This window comes from Jaculus jaculus, chromosome 10 (genome assembly GCF_020740685.1).
Source record: "Jaculus jaculus isolate mJacJac1 chromosome 10, mJacJac1.mat.Y.cur, whole genome shotgun sequence".
NCBI lineage: Eukaryota > Metazoa > Chordata > Mammalia > Rodentia > Dipodidae > Jaculus > Jaculus jaculus.
The window spans coordinates 23,120,517-23,139,015 of NC_059111.1; the positions used below are offsets into that span (position 1 = coordinate 23,120,517).

Genomic DNA, 18,499 nt, shown 5'->3' on the forward strand with positions numbered 1-18,499 from the left:
GTCAAATTGGCCTCCCGGTGCTTCAACAGCGAGGTCCCCGGGGGAGGCGCAGTCCCTCCTCCTCAGCTGCCTGCCGCTTCAGTTTGCAAAGCCCCTCTCTAACCCGATGGCACATGGAGCCACATGGGGATCGTCACCCCCACTCTAATCCTCTTGTAAGAAGACAGTGTCACCTGATGTCTGAGCAGGGCTAGAACTAAACCTTCCCTGCCTTCCTGTCCTTTCCCACCACTTCCTGTCGTTACAGAACTGGGGGCAGCCCTGGACAGCTCTTGGCTCTCTCTGTTTCCCCCGAGCCCCACCCTGAGCAGTGCTGGGAGCTATTGTACCCCGGAGACCCCGAAAAACCCCCACCGCCCTCGCAGCCGCTTTGGTTTCCGGTGTCCACCCGGAGATTTGGCCACTCCCTGGACACCAGGTAACCAGACTCTTAGTGACAGGTTCCCGCCTCTCCAGCTGCCTTCTGCCACCCCTGCCACCCTACTGCCTTTGATCCTTCCCCCATTGTGTCCTTCCTTTGCTCTGCCCATGCCTGAGGAGAACCAGTCCTCACAGCTCCATTGTGACTTCCAAGTCCCACACCGCAGACCCATCCAAGCTGTTGTCCCAAACCTTCCCTTTATACTGGGCACACGCATGGCCGTTGGCCACACGTGTGTGTGGTCATCCTCCAGACGTGTTCCCAACAAAGGCCGCTGTCCAAAAACAAAACAAAACAAAACAAAAGATGGCACTGACGTTGAACGCATCATCACCTAGCACGTTCGCTCTGAATTTGTGCATAGCTACATAGGCCACACACATTGGCTCTGTGATGTTTTATTTTCCTTCTAGTACTGGGGGTTGAATCCAGGCCCTCACACGTGCTGACTAAGTGCTTTGTCACCGAGCCCTGCCCCCAGCCCCCTCCCAGCCTTGGACTTGGGCTGCACACACCAAGACCCGCAACAGCAAGTCCAAAGCCGAGACAGCCTGTCGTCCCGTGGGGATCCAGGTGTAGGACTTGGAGGGACACTGGTGTGTGACAGCAGGTGTGAGGCCCAGGCCCAGTTCCTGTTGTCCCTCACCTCAGGTCCTCATTTAACAGAGCAACAGGGAGTGTTGGGATCCCAGTGGAGCTGAGGCCGACCTGAGGACATTGGCCCTGGAGAATATGTAAGGAGAATAGGTGAACCAGGGCTGAGCCCTAAGAAGTGGGCGTAGGTCAGTCAGTATGATGCTGGGGGCCTTAGCCCCAATTCGCTTGTTGCTCTCTGAGACTCCACATGCTCTGACTTCCCTTTCACAGCAGGCTCACCTCAGATCCAAAGAGGGTGGTGGCTCCAGGCTAAGGCAGGCTTGACTCGGCAGTCTGTACCCAGCCCCCATTCCCAGCCACAGGAATGAGGTTGTGGCTAGGATCAGGCCCGGCACACACTGTGGTTAGAACTTAGCAGTGTGGTCCAGCCTAGGGGCGACTGTAGACAACCGTGCGGTCAAGTCTCAACTAAGTGAGAAGTCGGCTGACAGAGTGGCCATCCCAGTGCTCCAAGCTCAGCTATGTGACCTTAAGATGGTGACTTTCCATCTCTCAGCCCCAGCACTTTCCTCTACAAAAATGTCACCATCGGTGTGCCTGCCTTGGACAGCCGTCACTTCTGAGTGTTTGGCACAGTCCCTGACAGATAGTGCTGCATAACTACCATAACTGCTGCATCTGGTAGTCCTGGGACTCAACCTCCTCGTCTGTAAAATGGGGCTGATGGATGTTACTGAGTGAGTCTGTACCAAAGCCCTCCCTCTCTCCCAGCCTGACCCTATCCTTCCTAGATGTCCCAGAACAGAGCCCCAGGTGATGAAGGCAAGGAAATGAATACCTTCTGTCTGTCTGTCCGTCAGCAAAGGTGGTGTCAGTTTTCATAGAGAAGGGGAATCTGCAAAACAGTCAAAACAATATTTCCTCTGTGACTTCAGCAGCCCAGCTGTTCTCTTTCAGGAAAAGTGCTGAGGGCTGAAAATAAAATAAAGGAACAATAATAGCGAGGCGCAAGGGAAGGGGGATGGGAGGAGGAAAGGACAGAGCGGACGGGAAGCAAGGGGCATGGGCTGGGGCAGTAGGGAGGGGTGCAGGGTTGTGCCAAGCCCTTTCCTGGGTTGCCTGGATGGCATTCAGCAGAGCTGTCATTGGCCCAGCGCCTGCGTGGAGCCACCAGGGTGCCTGCCCCGAAGAAGCAGCAGCAGCAGCTGCGTTCTCAGGCAGCTCCGGGGAAAGAAGGACAACTGTGATCGTTAGCGCTGTCATTGTATCTGCGGCTCGTCCTGCTCCACCTGGAGGAGGCCCTCAGGCCCTTGGACTTTTAGTCATGGTGGCATCCCAACGGAAAGGTGCCCTGGGCTGGAGAGATGGCTTAGCGGTTAAGGCACTTGCCTGCGAAGCCTAGGGACCCATGTTCTACTCTCCAGATCCCAGGTAAGCCAGACGCACAGAGGTGACGCAAGCATGCAAGGTCGCACATGCCCGTTAGGTGGCGCCTGTGTCGGGAGTTCAGTTGCAGTGGCTGGAGGCCCTGGTGTGCCAATTCTCTCTGTTATTTAAAAAAAAAAAGGTGGGCTGGAGAGATGGCTTAGCGGTTAAGCGCTTACCTGTGAAGCCTAAGGACCCCGGTTCAAGGCTCGGTTCCCCAGGTCCCACGTTAGCCAGATGCACAAGGGGGCGCACGCGTCTGGAGTTCGTTTGCAGAGGCTGGAAGCCCTGGCGCGCCTATTCTCTCTCTCCCTCTATCTGTCTTTCTCTCTGTGTCTGTCTCTCTTAAATAAATAAATACATAAATAATGAACAAAAAATATTTTTAAAAAAAAAGGTGTCCTGTGTCAGAAAGGGAGACCTGTAGAGAATGTTCTGGCACAGTCAGCGTCTGAGTCTACTGGAGGCCATCTCAGTCCCTCCATGGTCCTTCTGCAGACCTGACTCCTCACCTTTTGCCCCCATTCCTCCCTCTGATGTGCCTGTCTGCAGGCTGGGTCCTGTTACTCCCTTAGGTGCTCCCCAAGGGAGACCGCTGGATTCTTGCCCTCCCTCTTCCTCTTTCCTCCACTGCAGCTCTGGTCACCCTCCACCTCCCGTCAGACCCTTCCATAAACATACTCTGGCACCTGTGAGCGCAGAGTTACCCCCGGGTGGTTGCCTTCAGGGTGGCCAGGCCTGCCTGTCTACTCTTCCTGGGTGTCAGCTGACCTGGCCCAGCCACAAAGCCTCAGCCCTTCCTGGGTACCTGTGTAAGCAGGAAGGCCTCAAGAGCCCAGTGGAAGTGGTCAGCGGGGACATTTCTGGGCTTGCTAAGTATGGCTTGTACCCCTCCCCCCCCCCAACGCACACACCCAGAAGAGCAAGGCTGGAGGTCTCTGGTCTGACCCTTCTGGAAATAGAGCTGCCCAAGCACTCCCCTCCTGCCCACAGGCGTGCGACCTGTATTCAGGATGACAAGAGGAGAGGGGAGTCTGAGCTGTTGCTAGCTTCCTCAGCTAGGTGCCTCAGCCCCCTTTCCCTCCCATCCCTGCCCCCCAACCCTCGGCTCTCTTTGTTGCCATGACAGCGGGGTGCGGGGAAGCAGGACTCCTTGTGGGGACAGAATGAGAGTGAGGCCATAGGAGGTGCAGCCCAGGGGTAGAGCGTTTGACCGCAGAGTGAGGCACATATGTGCCTGGGTGGGCGGATGTCGTCTGCATGCCACTGTGGGGTGGGACTGGAGGCTGTGTGTCTGGGTGAGGTCCCTGCCAGGCCACAAGCCTAGACGATGCACGTTTCCTGGACACGCAGCTAGAGCAGAAGCAGGAATGAATGGAGCTTGGGTTATCCACTCCTTTGCTGGAGCTGGAAGGGCCCAGGGCTTCAGGTGGGTGTCTGCCCTCTCACACCTCTGCCAGGTCATACAGATGTCCTTTATCCTATCCCACACCCTCTCCCCAGAGGGAGGTGGCTAGGATAGGCGGTGCCGTCTCCATTTTGCACATGGGGAAACTGAGGCCTTCCCATGTATTTGTTCATTCACTGGACTCAGCCCGGGCTGCCAGCCAAAGGTAAGTCTGTGCTGGGGCCACTGGCCCCCACCCAAAATGTGTCTGAAGGGCACGTGGTGGTACCTTATACCCCTAGGCTGTCTCCTCTCCTGTCCCCCAGTAAGCATAGCCAAGGTCCACCACAATGGAGTGTGACCAGCAAGGTCCTTAGCTTTGTCCCTGCTTGCTCTCCCATTCCTAGAGCTCCTAGCCAGCTTAAGGAAAGGCCACCAGCCCCTCTAAGGTACAGAGGGGCCTTCGAGGCAGCAGCCCTGCACTTATCTGGAACCAGAAGGCCCGAGGATGGAGAAACAGGCACAGAGCCCCTGATCACCTGCTTGCAGTGCTCCAGGCGCAAGCTGGCATTCATCTCTAGTCATGACACACGGACAGACAACTGCTCTACCTCCGGGACATTGAGTAAATGTGAAAATGTTGCTGCCAAGTTCAAGGGTGGAAAAGAGCTGGGTGCTAGAACAATGAGTGGCCATGAGATCCACCTTCCGTCTGCCGCTCGATGACCCTTGGGAGAATGATGAGGAATTCTCCCATTCTACTGGTCCCACTGTGTGCCTGGGGACACTGTCCCCACTGCCTGGGGACACTCCTGGCTCTGGCTTGCTGATGTCTATAGAGTCTTTGCAAGCTGGTAGTCCAGACTTCCTCCTCCCAAGTCCCTTGCCCCCCACCCCCACCCCAGGAGGGATGACTGGGTAGCCCTTCTTGTCCTGCTCTGGGTGGGAGGATTGGGGCTTCCAGACGAGCCTTTTCCAAGATTGTGAGCATGGGCGGAGGGGTGTCTGGGTGTGTGGTGGGGAAAGGAGGGGGTCTGCCATCTGAGTCACTGGGTCTTCCTGAGGGCACCCCCTGCTTGTCTCCTCACTTGCCTGCTGAGCTGCTTCAACAGGACAGGTATTTATGGCTGCTTTCACACCCTGGCAGGTGGTGTGAACACACTCAGTGTACACACCCACATCTTGATTTGAGACTGCAGGGAAATTTGCTGAGGTCTGAGACCCGAGGCTTTCTAGATCTCTCCATCTCTAGCTGCTAGCCTGAGCTATATCAGCTGCCCCCATGAAGAGGACTCCTCTCAAGGGCCCTCTGTCCAAAATCAAACATCCATGCTGGTCACCAGGGCCAGGGATCTGGGCTCCACCAGGGCAGGCCATCTCATCTCTCAGCCTCGCTTTCTATGAAGTGGACACTGTCCGCCCCTTTCAGGGCAGCACCCCTTGGCTGCAGACGTGGCCAGTGAAAACCTGTCTGGCTCAGCCGGCTCCTGTGCTCAGCCTCGCTTCCGGGGTCCATGTTTTATCGTCTCACGCACAGACCCGTGAGTGTTTATTTACCTGCCACTGCCAAGTTCATTTCCTAGGGGAAAGAAATATCACATGGGACAGGGACTGAAAGAGCAAGGAGATGCTCTGCTCTACCCTTAGGATCCCTGGCTACCAGGGCACTCTTCCTCACCCACCTGTCCTCGGGCTCTGTTTAGACATGTTACAGGGGCCCAGGACATGCTTGGCAGAAAGGACTGGACAGGGAGGACACCATCCACGGTTGCTGCTCTTTCTCACCAAGCCTTACGAGGGTCTTGGCGCGAGGGGCTTTGCCTATGGGCTTACGGGCCTTGGAGAGTGGAAGGAGATGCAGACAGATCTGCTTAGGGCTCTCACCCCAGCACCAATGACAGAGACAACCGTGCTTCGCACCCCTATACCCAACTTGCAGATCTACCTCACAATGCGGGCATACTTCCCGAAAACTAAATACCCACAGGACAGTTCACTGCCTACCCTGGCCTCCTGGTCATAGTGGCTCAGCTTCCTCAGGCCACAGCTGTATTGGCCTTGCCCCCAAGGGACTGGATGGTTTATCTCACTGAAGCCTCGGGGACACTCTGGAATAGGTGTTGCATTCAGAAGTTGAAGCAGGCAGGGGAGGGATTACCTAAAGAAGTCCACATTCTAGAAGGTTCTCCCTGTCTTCGCACCCACTCATCCCCCTGTTTGCAGATAGGCTCCATTCCATGCTACAGGGAGGCAAGGTAGGACTGCATAAAGCCAGGCGCTCTGCCTGAAGGCATTAGCTGCCCTTGGTGAAAGGGAAGCTTCCTCGCTGACCTTGAACTGACGTCTTCAGGGGGGTTTGTCAGATACTTTGCCTGTAACAGAAGAGTTGGCATGGTCAAGATTGAGAGGAAAAGGGGTGACATACCTATGCAGCTGAAGCAGGCCTGTGTTGTCTTTAAACACCAAAGGTTCCCTCCTGTCACTCCAACCCCCAAGTCCCCCAAGTCCTCTGACCCCAGGATGCAACCTGAAATCACTGAGATGCCACCATCCCCAGTCAAGCCTGGCCCCAGGATAAGGGAAGAAAGAGGGTCCCAGCCTGCCCTGGAGCTCTGGATCTCCCCTGACCTGTGGCCATCCCTGCGGTCCACCTGACCAGCTCACACAGATGCCCTGCTCTCTCACCACCAGCCAGAGACTTGGTTGGGTACACCTGTCACCTGTCCAGAGATCTGACCTGCCTTGCTGTCCCTCATCCCCTGGTGGCTACCCTGCCCCACCATTGTTTGGTATGACATGACCCTGGTCTAACGATGACAGCTCAAGTGTCATTTTGTAAGATCTTGAGGGATTCTTCTTCTTTCTTCTAGGAGCCCCTGGTGCACTCATTCTCTCTGTTCTCTAGCTCTTTCTGCTTGCAAATAAGTAAATAAGTATTTAAAAAAAAAAAAGATTAAACTGGACATGGTGGTGCATACCTTTAATTCCAGCACTCGGGAGGCAGAGGTAGGAGGATTGCCATGAGTTTGAGGCCACCCTGAGGCTACATAGTGAATTCCAGGTCAGCCTGAGCTAGAGTGAGACCCTACCTCGAAAACCAAAATACAAACAAACAAACAAAAAGATATACCTGGGCTGAAGAGGTGGCTTAGCAGTTAAGACGCTTGCTTGTGAAGCCTAAGGGCTCATGTTTCACTCTTCAGAGCCCACGTAAGCCAGACACACAAGGTAATGCAAGCGCAGAAGGTCGCACATGCACACGAGGTGGCGCACGTGTCTGGAGTTCAATTATAGTGGCTGGCGGCCCTGGTGTGCCAATTCTTTCTCTCTCTCTCTCTCTCTCTCTCTCTTGCATTAAAAAGGCCAGTGTGTTGGGCTTGCCTCAAAAACAAAAACAAAAAAAGATATACTCTACTGGGATGTTGAGAATGGGGAGGGACTGCCTGTTGAACCAATCCAAGTTGTGAACCAGGCCTACGCCCTGTGTGTTCGCTGGCTAGGGATCTTGGGGTGGGCTGGGACAGCTGGAAACCCCAACCCACATGGCCAGCTGGGGGACAACAGCTTCTCCAGGCTCAGGCTCCTCATCTTGGCTTTGTGTGGCCTCTGACAGGGCTGAACATACTGTGGATACCCGTCAGACTGCTGGGTTTCGCCCCCTGGAAGGGGTCTCTGAGACCTCAGACCCCAGTCTAAGGGCCAGTAAGGGTTCTAAGGCCTTCACCACTAAGGAGATCAGCTTTAGCAGCCCCGCCCTTCCCAGCTGCTCCCCTACCCGAGATCCCCTCTGGCACGTCTGGCTCTGGAGCTCTTCCTCCGTTCCTCCTCTGCTCCGTTGGTTGGGCAGGTGCCTGTGGATAGTAGAACCCAGTGTGCCAGGCTCCTTGGCAACCCCTGGCTCAGCAGTGCCCTTCCCCCTGCTGTCCTGGGCTCAGGCCTTAATAGAGCATAAACAGCTTGGTGAGGGAAGCCTCATTAGGCCTGATCTAATTAGGAGGCCTTGTGAAGTGAAGGTGGGTGGGGAGAGGCTGCCAATTCTTGAGGTCTACTTTGCGCAAGGACTGTCAGACATGTCCACTTCTACAACACTCCTCACAACCTTCCGAGCAAGGCAGGCGTGACTGTCCCCAGGCAACTAGGATGGAAGGCAACTCCTCAGAGGGGGCAAGGTGGCACCATGAGGCGACCTCTTAGCTCTTCTTTGGACAACCTCTGAGGCCGGGCATGGCCTCTGCTGCGTGCTGCCCATGGTTCATTGTACCCTTGGCCATCTCAAGCTCTGTGTCTCTGGACTACCTCTCTCTAGCACTACCTAATTCCACACTGGGTCACACCGAAGAAGATGGAGCATGGGTCCAACTGGGTTCTGTCCCCAACACCCACAGCCCTGTCCCTCTGTGATGGTGGGGGAGGGGCCAGTGCTATGCCAAGCAGCCCATCACCCTTTCGCTAGTTTTAGCTAACAAGCTGTTTATGGGTACGACATGACACCTGCCTTCTTCTTTATAAGCTCAATGATTTATAGGCATATTAGCGGCCTGGCTGCCGCCCTGGATCCCAACCAGACAGGACGGGGCGATGCAGCCGGGTGCCTCTGCTGATATTGACTCTCTCCCGCCATCATTTATTAAGCAGCCCTCCTTCGGTTTTTGCACATAATTACATACGCCGTTATGGTTGGAACTCCCCTGCTCTAAATCCCTCTGGAGCAGGGCCCAGCCAGCCCCACAAGGATGCCTTTAGCCCAGGAACCCAACAGACAGCCAGAGGTCCTGGCAGCCTCAACCTCTCACCCCTCTGGCCAGCACTGGCCTTCCCTGGGACCACTGTCTCCCTGACCATGGGACTGGGCCTTTGAACCTCTGTTCTCTGCACGTCCCCCCTGTATACCCGACTACCCCTTCTTTGACTCAGCTTCTAGATGGTTGTCCTGTGCCTGCTCGTCCCAGCGTCTGCTTAGAATGTGTACAAACACAGTGCACTACACTGGGTGGTCTTGATTGCTAGGCCATGGACTCTGGGGACATGGAGAAAGCTATGGCAAATGTTGAATAAGTGAGTGAGTGAATGAATGAAGAATGGATGGGCGGATGGATGGGTGGATGGATGGATGAGTGGGTGGATGGATGGGTGCCTCACCATCTCTCCACTAGTGAGGGGTGTGATTTCGACGAGTGAGGAGCTGTGTAGGGCCTGTCATGTCACAGATGTTCAGTCATGTTCCTTAACCTCAACTTTATCTGTCTGTTAACTGAGTAAAGTTGAACTGAAGGGAATTGTATTGAATTGAGTCATTGTAGTCACACCTTCTCTTATCCATACAACTGTTTTCAATGTCCCCTGCTGGATAGCTGTCACCTGCCTTGACTCATGAGGGTCTGCATGTACCCCAGACTGATTAGTCAAGACATTCCTGCATGTCATCCTACACCTATTTAGGGGGAGGAAGAAAAGTCTCTCCCATATGGCAGGAGAATAGTTAGAATCTGTGTCCTCCCCGCGTAAACAGCAGAGTGAGGAGCAAGCCCTGGATGCTGCTAGATTTAAAAGCCCCAAGCTCGCTCTGTCTCTGAGGTGCAGATGCCTCAGTCTCCCCTTACGTAAGAAAACATGATATGGGCTGGGTATGGTGGCACACGCCTGTAAGCCTAGGCAGAAGTAGGGGGATCACTGTTAGTCTGAGGCCAGATTGAGGGTGTACAGTGAATTCCAGGTCAGCCTGGGCTAGAGCAAGACCCTACTTTGAAAAAAAATAAAGAAAGAAAGGAAAGAAGGAAGGAGGGAGAGGAGGGAAGGAAGGAAGGAAGGAAAGATGATAGTATGGACGTCGTTGAGACCAGATGAATTGCCATGTGTGGCTAATGGTTGGAGGCACTGTGCTGCTCATGGGAAGCTCCCAGAGCATATGGTGTGGGATGGGACACTCCCTCTGCTCTCCCTGAGAAGTTATGGTCCCCTGGACAGTTGGTGTTTGTATACTTTGCCTATATGCGGAGGTATCCATGCTCAGTTTATAGGGTGTGCTTTTAAATTTAAAAAAAAAATTTATTTGTTTACTCCAAATGCATGCACCACTGTGTGCATCTGACTTATATGGGTTCTGGGGAATCGAACCTGGGTCCTTAGGTTTTGCGGGCAAAAGCCTTAACGGCTAAGCCAGCCCCCAGGGTGTGTTTCTGAACTTGATGTGAATGCGGCCACCTTGGATGCATCTCCGCACTGCATTGTGGGATTGCCTGTGCTGATACTTGTGACTTCCGTGTGTCCCCATCATTGCTCGGTGCTCCGTTGTGGGGTCAGACCACATTCTGTCCGTCTCTCTCCTATCGAGGGCCACTGCGAATGCTTTGGCCTCTTGTAGCTGTGCGCCTTCCTGTGCTGGCCTTCTTGTTTCTCAGGATGGGTAATAGAATGAGCAACCTTGCCAGACAGCCACCATGTCACTGTGTCATTATTCCTTATCCTACCGACAACAGGCACGTCACCTGCGTCATCCTCATGTCCCCAGCCTCAGTGGGAGCAAGGAATGGTTGCACGCACATAACAATAACAGCGTAGTAGTCTGTGACAAATCACCCCCAAACGTAGTGGCTTAAAATAACTAAGTATGACTTCACAGTTTGTGCGGGGCATGGGTCCAAGTGAGGCAGGGCTGGTGTTCCTGGCTCAGGGTCTCTTGAGTCAAGGTCTTTAATGAGCTGTGATCTTCCCAGGGTGCTCCTCAGGAAAACAGTTGCTTCCACACTCCCTGCACGGAAGGTCTGGGATCTCATGGCTCTTGGCTAGAGATCTCATTTCCTTTGTACGAGGACTTCTCAATGGGCTGCTCACCACCACAGAGCCAAGATGAACAAGCCCTTACGATCTCATCTCAGAAGAGCCCATCCCTTTTGCTGTAGGTTACTCAGCAGACGTGAGTTGGGCAGGCTAGGGAGATGGCTCAGTGGGTAAAATGCTTGCTATGCAACCACATGGACCCAAGTTCGGATCCCCAGAACCCACATCAAAGATGGAGGCAGTGAAGAGCGCTTGCCACTCCGGCACTCCAACTACAGTGAGATGGGAGACAGAGACAGGAGAATCCCCAGAAGCTCACGGGCCAGCTAGCCTGGCGTGTACCGCAGTGAACAAGAGACCCTGTCTTGAACAAGGTGGAAGGGAATGACCAGTACCTGAAGTTGTTCCCTGACTTCCACGCATGCTCCCTGACACCTGTGTGCATCCATGACACCTGTGTGCGTATGTATGTATGTATGTATGTATGTATGTATGTATGTGGAGAGAGAAGTGAGTCAGACTAGGGGTTTAGCCTGTGGCAGAATATCTGCAACATCTACTTGGCAGTGTGAAGCCCTGGGTTTGAACCTAGCAACAACAACCACAAAAAAAAGTCAGTTTGTATAGCCATGCTCAAGTGGAGCAGGTGACCCTGTGGGGGACCAGAAGGCAGGATCCACTGGGGACCATCTTAGGACTGTATCTCACAAGGCACATGAGGCTCAGAGAAATGAAAGGATCTGTCAAGGACCCACACGGCTGATAGAGACAGAGTCAGACCTGGAATCCAAGACGGCTTGGTTCTGAAGTCAGGCACCTTTGAATCCACCATGCCGCCTCTGACTTCGGTTAATAACAGCTTCCAACTTAAGTTAATAAACAAGTCGGCAGCACAAGAGAACCTGAGAGGAGTGCTTAATGAATGGATTGGCTGACAGCGCTGCCTGTTTGCACAATTAGCTCACATGTTCTGTGGGGACTGCGGAGCCCAGGCCCTTGGGAGCAGCTGCTCTGCCAAGCCCGGAGCCTAAGGTCAGTCCCAAAGAGCTGGAAAGTGGTCTCTTTGTACAAATTGCCTTTTCTATTTGCATTTGAATATTTCTTTGTAGTTTTGCTCCCAATTTAATCCCTCCCCCACCCCCCAATGGAGAGCAAAGTTCCCTTGATTTCTCTTATCCCGAGGCAGCTCAAATATTTTCTTTTTAAAATATATCTTATTTTCTTTATTTGAGAGAGTGAGTGAGAGAGAGAGAGAAATGGGCAGAGAGAGGGAGAGAGAATGGGCGCGCCAGGGCCTCCAGCCACTGCAAACGAACTACAGATGCGTGCGCCCCCTTGTGCAGTTGACTTACGTGGGTCCTGGGGAATTGAACCTGGGTCCTTTGGCTTTGCGTGCAAGCTCCTCAACCACTAAGCCATTTCTCCAGCCCCTCAAATCTTTTCTTGGAATGGGCAGGGCACACATGGCCCGCTCACTCAGACAAGGTTCTTACTACATAGCCACCTCGGGTGCCACAGGCAGTCAGCCTCACAGCTCTGCCAAGGTTTCTATTGAGTCCTCTGAGAGTTTCTTCCCTACCCAGCCACCCCATGCCATTCCTCACTGCCAGCCTTCTAGATGGCAGCACATCACTCACACTAGAACCTTTAGAGCCAAGGCACTGTGACCCCCACCTTGAGAGAACTGAAGTGGCTATCCAGGGCTCAAGAGTGCCCCTGTCCACAGTGACTGACCCCTTCTCTAGGGGATCTGTTGCTATCTGTTGATGAAGAGATTTTGGTGAGGTTTCATTTGCAAATGTTGGGGCCTCTGCAATCAGGGCTCTGGGCCCACTGTGGAAACTGGAGGAGACACAAGATCAATCATTGCCCACTGGGCATTTTAGATTCTTAGAGGGCTGGGTCTAGGCTTTTCTCACAGAGAATGCTGACAAGGACTTTCGGATAAGGCCAGGATAAACAGCTGGGGAAGACCAAAAGCAGCCCTCTGTGAGCCCAGCACCGTGAGCTTGGCCTTCAGTCCCCGTTAGATGTGCCCCAATCACGAGTCCTCACGCTGCCCCTGCGAGATGAGTTCTGCCTGTAACCTCATCTTATACAGGCAGAAACTGAGACTCAGAGAGTATTCTAAAGACAAACCCCATCCAAGAGAAGATGAGGTTTTCAGAGCAGGGTTATAGAAGGAGAGGCTGCTTGGGCCCAAATGGGAGAGGAGAAGAAAGAATTTAAGGGCCTGAGAAGTCTGTTGATGGCAGGAAAAGCCTGGGGTAGGTGCCAGGGAAGGGGGTGCCCCAGGTACATGGGAAGGCTTAGCCCTTGGTCTTTTTGCTTCCACTTGGACCCTCCATGGACATGCCTTCCAGCTGAATTGCATATGTCCACACTCCATTGGGCCTCCTATGAAGTCAAGGGCCCTTTCTCTGGAGCCTGTGCCCTCTCTGTCCTGGCTGTCCCCTGTAGGATGGAGGGTGAGGCCGGAGCTGGGGAGCACAGAAGAGACCCCCCAGAACACAGCAAGGTGGTACCCTAATGTCCCTGACGCCCTTCTGGCTCTTGGAGAAGGGTTATGAGGATCCAGAAGGGCCTGAAGCTTGGCCATGAAGCTAATCTCAAGAGGGGACTTGGCCAGGCAGCCCTTACAAGTCCCCTACCACCCGCTCGCTTTGCAGCTGCACCAGCACACGGCTCCGACCTGTGGATTTCCTGCCGCGTCCTGATCATTTCATTCTAGCCTGGGTCTCTGGGACTTCATTACACTAGCATCCTCAGTGACCCTGGCATGGAAGGCTGCAGAGACTGGGGTACCCTGGAGCCTCCGCTGTGGCATCCAGGGGTTACCTGGGCCCCTGTCTTAGTCAGCTTCACCTTGCTGGAATGAACTTCCAAACCAGGCAGAGTTTATGGGAGGAAAGGAAGCTTACAGATCCAGAGGAAGATCCAGGGTGGCAGAAGCAGCTGGTTCCCTTTCACAGGTCCATGCAGAGAGACAAATACCAGCAGCAGCACTACAGAGCAAGCCCACTCCAGGAAGCCCAGGCAGAGCCCAAGCACTCTGCATACCTTGGGTTGGAAATCCAGATCTGCCCTGAAGCATACCTTAGGGCTGGACCCCTAGAATCTCATCCACAGTGACATGCTCTCATAAAACTCCTGAATCTACTGGGGGACATCCATTCAAACTACCACAGCCCCACCTTCTGGAATAAATCTTTTTGAGGACTCAGCGAAGGCCTGAAAGCCTTCTAGGACCACAAGGTTCTTCCTCTAAGGCGCTCATCCCAATGTCCCCATTGTCTAGGCCTGGCCCCAGAGACTTACAGATCTCAACAGAACTTTAGCCCCGGAGAGCAATGACCACACCAAGGTCACACAGCAAGGCCAGAAATCAATTTGTAGAATAAAGCAGGACATGGGGCTCTGAGTGTGGGCACCACTCCCTCACTCCCTACTCCATGCCTAGTGCTGCATGCCCAGCACCCCCCCCCACTCCCTCCTAGCTCCCGGGCTCTGTTTTTCTTGCTAATTAGAGGACTCAGCAATGACTCCGCTGTCCCAGCCATTTTAGAGTCGTCATTAATTTCAAGTGCCTTCAGAAAGAACTGTTATCGTAAAAACCTGTGAGCTTCTGGGACGCAAGCAAGCAGGCCTGGCAGACACATGGGCAGGCCTTTGTGTACCACCGTCTCCATTCTGTGTCTTGGGGGACCTCTGTCCTGGCCAGGCCCCTGCTTCCTGAAACCTCAGCCTCCTGGACTGAGACAGCAGAGCCAGGGCTTGGATATCAAACACACACACTGCTCCAAAGCCCAGCTTGACCTCTCACACACAAAGTAACAGTGCACAAGTCAAGAGACCCCCCCCCCCCAGCTTTCTCCACTGTACAGCAGGGATAGATAGAAAAACCAGTCTTTTGGGGGGGGGTGTCTCACTCTGTAGCCCATTCTGGCCTAAAACTGGAGGCAAACCTACTGCCCTCGCCCCTTAATGTGCTGAGGTTACACAGGCCACCACACCCGGTAATGTTGAAACGAGATGAAGGATGTAAAATAGAGTTCAGAGCCTGGCTTACAGGGGGGCTGAGTAAAGATCAGAGCACATTGTTCCCTCCTCCAAGTCCTCTGGCAAGCCTACCCCAGCTCCTTTGCTCTGTGGACAGCATTCAGGCTGTAGATGCCTGGCTCCTTGTAGCCATCAGCCGGCCAGCCAGGATCTGCTGTGTGCCCACCTGCTCTGGAGAGCTCCAAGTCCAAGGACAGAGAGAGAGGAGGTGGGGGACAGCCGGACTGTCGTCCATCTGGGCCATTTTATCTGGGGAGGGAGGGAGGCAGGCGGGGAAGAGATGGGTCTTGTTTGGTTTGCACTTGAAGTCATGGGTGGGGGGAACAGAAGGGCGCCCCTATGGGGGTGGATCAGCCTGGAGGTGTGGGTGAACGTTCCTCAGCAGTGGCAGTGTTTGTGCGCCCTGGCTGTGCCAGGGAAGTCTTGGGCTGGGTGGTTGTAGGAATGTAGCGATTCAACAGCCTCCAGATGCTGGGGACCCCTGAAAGCCCTGTGCTGAGGCCCACCAGGCCAGACAGGAGGAAAGATACCTGCTGATGCAAATGCATCGGGACGGCAAGATGAGCAGGAGATAGCCCCCCCTTTTATGGAATCAGCCTAACACAGTCAGGGATCAGGCCTTGGCTGACTCCTCAGAAAGATTCACTCCAGAGTTTTCTCCCCAAGGTCTTCCTTCCCCATCCCTTGTACAGTCGGAATATGATGGAGGATCTGGGAAGGGTCATTTCTTCCGGAGACACAGGGAAGGGCCAATGGCTTGGCTAGTGTCCATATTGGACACAACCCTGGCGGGGGGGGGGGGGTCTCCCCTGCTACCTCCAGAACACAGAGATGATGATGGAGGATTTGCGGGGGAGGGGAGCCAGTAGCTGGGACTGAAGGCGTGAGGGATGGATTCTCCCCCCATTTCTCCGCCGAGATCACTGAGGCAGGGAGCAGGTGAGTCGGGGGCTGAGATCCGCGGTGGCCGCGCCTTGCCTGCGTCAGTCGCCGCAGCACCAGGAATAGCCCCCGCCCCCGGCCCCCGCCCCGCAGCGGGTCTGGCGGAGCCTTTACGCAGGAGCTGGGGAGCGTCTATTCCTGTCGGGCTGTGGGAGGAGGCGGCGCGGGAGGGCGGGAGGGAGCGCACCGGTAACTCACAAACAGCCGGGGAGGGGGAACTGGGGAGACGGGGAAGGAGGGGGTTGCAAGCAGCATGGAGTTGAAGGGTCCAGGAGCCGCCTGCGCTGGGATCTGGAAAGTGGGGGGGGGGGGACACACTCGTGTGTGGCTGGCTACCCCACCTCCTTTCCCACCAGTTAAGCCACTCTGCCAAAAAAACTGCCTCCCACTGGTTTACTCAACCCTGGAAAGCCATTCAAATTCCCTTCCCATGTTTTACAAGCTGTGTGACCGTGGCCAAGTCATGTAACCTCTCTGGGCCTGGGGTTCCTCGTGTCTGTCACAGGGGAACAACCGTGCCTCTTCCCAAGGAGAAGAATGTATGATGAACGGAGCAGCGAGGACCCCTTCCGGGAAGGGGCTGTAGCTAGGCCGGGAATAGAGATGGACAGAGACAGAAAACAGGACTGTCCTGAGCAGTGGTGTCGCAGGGAGACTGAGAGGGGCCCAGCGTCGGTTTCGCTGTATCAGGTTTGTGCAACTTTTTTTTTTTTTTTTTTGGACTGTTGTGTGTGAGAGAGGTTGAAGTGTGGACAGTGGAGGGGATGGGGCCTAGGGCTGGCCTCTTCAGGCCAGCCAGGCATCTCTGCAGTCTCAGGCAGGCTGCTGGGGGAGGAGGGTGTGGTTCTGGGAGCGGGATCCCGGTCCACCCCAGAAAGGGACAGGCCTTGGGCTTGTCTCCTCGTTCCCAGCTCAGCCTGCTGGCATCCCTACAAGAGTATCTTGTCTGTCAAGAGCACTGAGAGTGTTAGCAGAGAAGGGGCCACTGTACCCCGTGGCGTCAGTATTGATGGTTTCTATAGCCTCGGTGTAAAGGGGGCATGTGGCTTCAGGATGATGGGAAGGGGGTGTCCCATGGAAGGTGAGGTTCCCAAGGAGTTGGCTACTCTTGCAGCCTTTGCCAAGACGCCCTGCCAGTCTTAGTCTCTGTATCTGCCAGCCAAGGAGGATTTGGATCTCCGAGGAGAGGTCTCATTTCTTAGGAGTTATCTGAAGATGTGACCCCAGGGCAGGATCCCGCAGACCCCCCCCACCCCCCCCCCACCCCCCATCTCGAGGGAGCTGGGCAGGGAACGGCTAAGACCAGACCTGAGGCTCTGCGCTGCCCTCTGCTGCTCATTGCGTACAGCGCGCCCGGCCCGGAGCCAGCCAGCGAGGCCTGCTGCCCTCTGCTGGACAGGGAGCGGGGCTGGGCGGGGACCCGGCCGCAAAGGCGGGGTAAGGCCGGGCCTCGGGGTGGAGGCTTCCAGCCAGCGCGGCTTCATGCAGCTCTCGGGCACTTCCCATTCTGCGGGCCTCACCCAAAGGCCGCAAGAATGTGGCCTCTTGCGGGGTTTCCCCCACATTTCGAGAGGCAAGGGGGGGGGGGGTGTTTCATGGCACAGTTAAGAAAAGCTCCGAGGTCTGACCCTTCTCATGCCGTCCTCTAAACAACCCTGGGCAGGTGAGGAGCCCCGTCTGTTCACGTGTGTTCACACGCACGCACACATACACGGTAGTGTGCAGTGACCCCCCCCCAGCTAACACGTGTGAACACACGCGCTCACATGCACACGCATGTGGCCAGAGACGATTCCACGCGCACACGGGTGCGCACACCCTGGGAGGGTGGCAGGGCGGGCTCCCCCTCGCCCCCCCCCCGCGGGGACGCACCGGAGCCGGGAACCCATAGGGGCGTAGATTGGTGCAGGGTTGGAGCAGGGGCACCTACCCGGGCGCGCCCCTCTCCTGCGCCCCGCTGCCGTTTTCGCTGCCCGGTCGACGCCGGGCCGCGGTTTGAACGGACGCTCCGGCCCCCTTCGGCTGAAAGGAGACCCCACCCCACCCCCAGCTCCAGGTTTTGCGGCCGCGCCTTCTCCTCCCCCGCCCGGCGCGCCGGCTCCCTCCTCCCTCGCCGGCTCGCCGCGCGCTCCCCGCGCTCCCTCCCCACGCCGCGGCAGAGCGCGGAGCCCGAGCGGGAGCCGGCGCGGGCAGCGGGCGACAGCGGGACCCGGACCCGTTGCGGTCCCCGGAGCGCGCGGAGTCCCCGGCCCGCGCCTCTCGGACCCCCTCTCCCGACGCCCGGGGGAGAGGAGGGCTCCGAGCAGCATGCGCGGCCGCTGCCCGCCGGCCCCAGCCCCGGCCCCGGCCCCGGCCCCGGCCCCGCTGCGGAGTGCGCCCGGCCTCGACCCCGGCCCCAGCGGCAGAGGCGGCGGCGGTGGCGGTGGCTGCTCCAGGCCGGCCACGGGGGCAGAACCAGGTTCCTGCCACCCGCGTCGCACGTCCTGAGCGCGCCCACCCTTCCGCCCGCCGGGGCCGGCGGCCTCCGCCTCCCCATTGCCGAGCTCCTGCTCCGCGTCCAGATCGCCGGCCGGCTGGGGCCAGACGGACGGACGGACGGCCAGCCCCGCGAACTGCCGGGCGGAGGTGTTGAGGAGGAGGAAGAAACGGAGGAGGGGGCTGGGCTGGGGCGGGGGCCGCGCCGGCGGGAGAGACATGCGATTGGTGACCGAGCGCAGCGGACGGACGGCGCGCCCGAGATGCAGGTGAGCCCCGTGGCCGTGGCCGAGCTCCGAGCGGGCAGCCCTGCGGCCAGTGCCTCTGGAGGCCGCGGACGGTCCAGACTTCACCCAGCTTGGGGATATAGATGCTGGACTTTCTGTGTTACCCAGACCAGACCCCCTTTTGGGGGG

The 18,499-nt window shown here is 56.2% G+C and overlaps 1 protein-coding gene across 3 annotated transcripts in view; it reads left to right on the plus strand.

Annotated features, from left to right (window-relative positions):
* Nucleotides 1-18,499, plus strand: part of Lingo1 (leucine rich repeat and Ig domain containing 1) — a 230,457-nt gene that overhangs the window by 196,102 nt on the left and 15,856 nt on the right. Inside the window, exon 1 of one of the 3 annotated variants that reach the window (XM_004660419.2) lies at nt 18,178-18,352. The exons of the other annotated variants lie outside the window; for them this stretch is intronic. Coding sequence (XP_004660476.1) covers nt 18,347-18,352 — 6 coding nt within the window. The 5' untranslated portion in view covers nt 18,178-18,346. Of the gene's footprint in view, nt 1-18,177; nt 18,353-18,499 lie in introns of those variants that run through there. 3 annotated transcript variants of the gene reach the window in all.